The sequence below is a fragment of the Saprolegnia parasitica genome, assembly GCF_000151545.1.
Source record: "Saprolegnia parasitica CBS 223.65 unplaced genomic scaffold supercont2.389, whole genome shotgun sequence".
In the NCBI taxonomy this organism is placed as follows: Eukaryota; Oomycota; class Saprolegniomycetes; order Saprolegniales; family Saprolegniaceae; genus Saprolegnia; species Saprolegnia parasitica.
In genome coordinates, this window is record NW_012156783.1 from 1 (window position 1) to 1,922 (window position 1,922).

Consider the following 1,922-nt stretch of genomic DNA (forward strand, 5'->3'; position numbering starts at 1 on the left):
TGCCTCTGCTACCACCGGCTAACGCAGCGAACACCCTCGTAGAGGCCTTGCGCATCATGGAGAACTGGCACGCTGTCTTTGCAATCGCGAACGGCGTTGCCAGAATACAGAGCGCGTCCGAGACGTCGGGCGGCTTCTCGAGCGTGCCTGCGACGCCGTAAGACCGTCCATCCAACCACGCTAGAGGACGTATTGCACGCTGCAGAGCTCGCAGCAGGTGCAGCCAAGGACGACACGCCATCTTTCGACACTAGCACGCCAACCACCCAAAATGCAAATGGTATACGTACATCGTGATGAAGTCGCACGAGGTGTATGTCGAGTGCTGTTATGGCCATGTCGCCGCGCTGGCTGATGGCACATGGTGCGTCTAGTCGTCTCTTTGAACGACGCAGAAGAAGCGCTTGAACGGGAAGAGCACATGGCCGTCGGCTTGGACAGGATACGCCGCCGCAATCCGCGACGCATACTCGTGCAGAAAGGCCTCGCGCACATTCCGGTCGTCGATCGCATGGACGTACGGCCCGAGGCCCGTTGATGACACGAAATACACAACAGGATGACGATAGGTCGGCTCTTCGTCGCGCGACGCTGGTACGAGCACCTGCGTGTACTCGGTGCTCCACAAGTGGATGTGGTCCGGGCGCGCGATGGCGGCAAAGAGGCCGTAGTACGCCAACGGGTCTTCTTCGGTCGTCACCCAGCGCACGCCTGCGATGTCGACGCCAAGCGCGCGGGCTGCTTCGGGCATGAGCACGTGGCTGGCTTGGACGCGGGTGTCGGGCATCTGAATGGCCAAGACGCCACCTAAGACACATCGATTGAAGTAGAAGGCGAATGGCTAATGCGGGTACCTGGCTTGAGCAGCGAGAAAAGCCGTGGCAGGAGCACCTTGTGCACGCCGAACGAGACCCAATGCAAGGCAGCATTCGAGAAGATAATGTCCACGGGCTCGGCGACCGAAAAGGTTTCAAAGTCCGCTTGCGTGTACGTGACGTTGTCGACGATGCCGGCGTGCGCGGCGCGGGCGGACGCCAGCATGTCGGTCGACGAGTCGACGCAATGAATGCGTGCTGGGGCCAGCGCTCACTACCGCGTCATCATGACGCTGCGTCCTCGCGAAGCAACATGATACCGCATAAAGGGCGTGATGTTGCCCGTGCCGCAGCCCAAGTCGACGATCGAGGCAACGTTATTGGGCACGTGGATGCGCTGGAGCAAGTCGAGCGCGGGCTGGAGGCGGCTGGACTCAAACTTGAGGTAGTGCGACGGCGCCCAGGCGCGGGCGGCGCGCGTCGTGGTCATGGTGCAAGTTGGCAAGTGCGACCGATTGCAAGACTGAAAGGCCATTGGCTGAAATCCTTCATTCGTACCCTTGATTGGGGGATTTTCGAGCCAACCTCCAAGCTCGGAACGGATTTTGCGATCCCAGCTTGGAGGTCGACCAAGTGAAACAAATCCCGCGAAAAGATATCCGAGGACCGCTCTCGTGTCCTGGACTGACTGTGCGGCATACGACGTCCACGCTGGTGGTTTGGCGACTGCATGTGTGTCAAGGTATCAAGGATTCGGCGTTACGTACACTGTAGTAGGATTGAGAGTGCTGTCCGTCGACTAGTACAACATCGCTAGTCGTGAGGAGTGTCCTGATTGGTTTGGTCGGGACACCAGAATGCCGCGAGGTGGCAGATAATCTGGGATTCCAACGCCATTCGCCCGGAGTTTTTCCGGGATGGGGTGCCCGATTTCCGGACGATTACGGTTAGTTATTCGCCAACGTGGCAGATACGAGCCAATGGAAAGCGCATCGGAATGGCAACCGCCCGGCAACCGCCCGGGAACAGCCAATCAAATGCCTGGATACCAATTGCTAACGACGAATAGGATCGCTGGATACCAATTTTGACACACCAATCCAATTG

The 1,922-nt window shown here is 58.7% G+C and overlaps 1 protein-coding gene across 1 annotated transcript; it reads right to left on the minus strand.

The window, feature by feature from the left end:
- Positions 1-370: 370 nt before the first annotated feature.
- Positions 371-1,305, minus strand: SPRG_16467 (hypothetical protein; the record flags this gene model as incomplete). The annotated part of the gene is made up of 4 exons (XM_012356159.1): positions 371-807; positions 855-980; positions 1,034-1,089; positions 1,136-1,305. 4 exons carry the CDS (start codon positions 1,303-1,305, stop codon positions 371-373), a joined length of 789 nt encoding a protein of 262 aa, XP_012211549.1.
- Between the last annotated feature and the right edge of the window lie 617 nt (positions 1,306-1,922).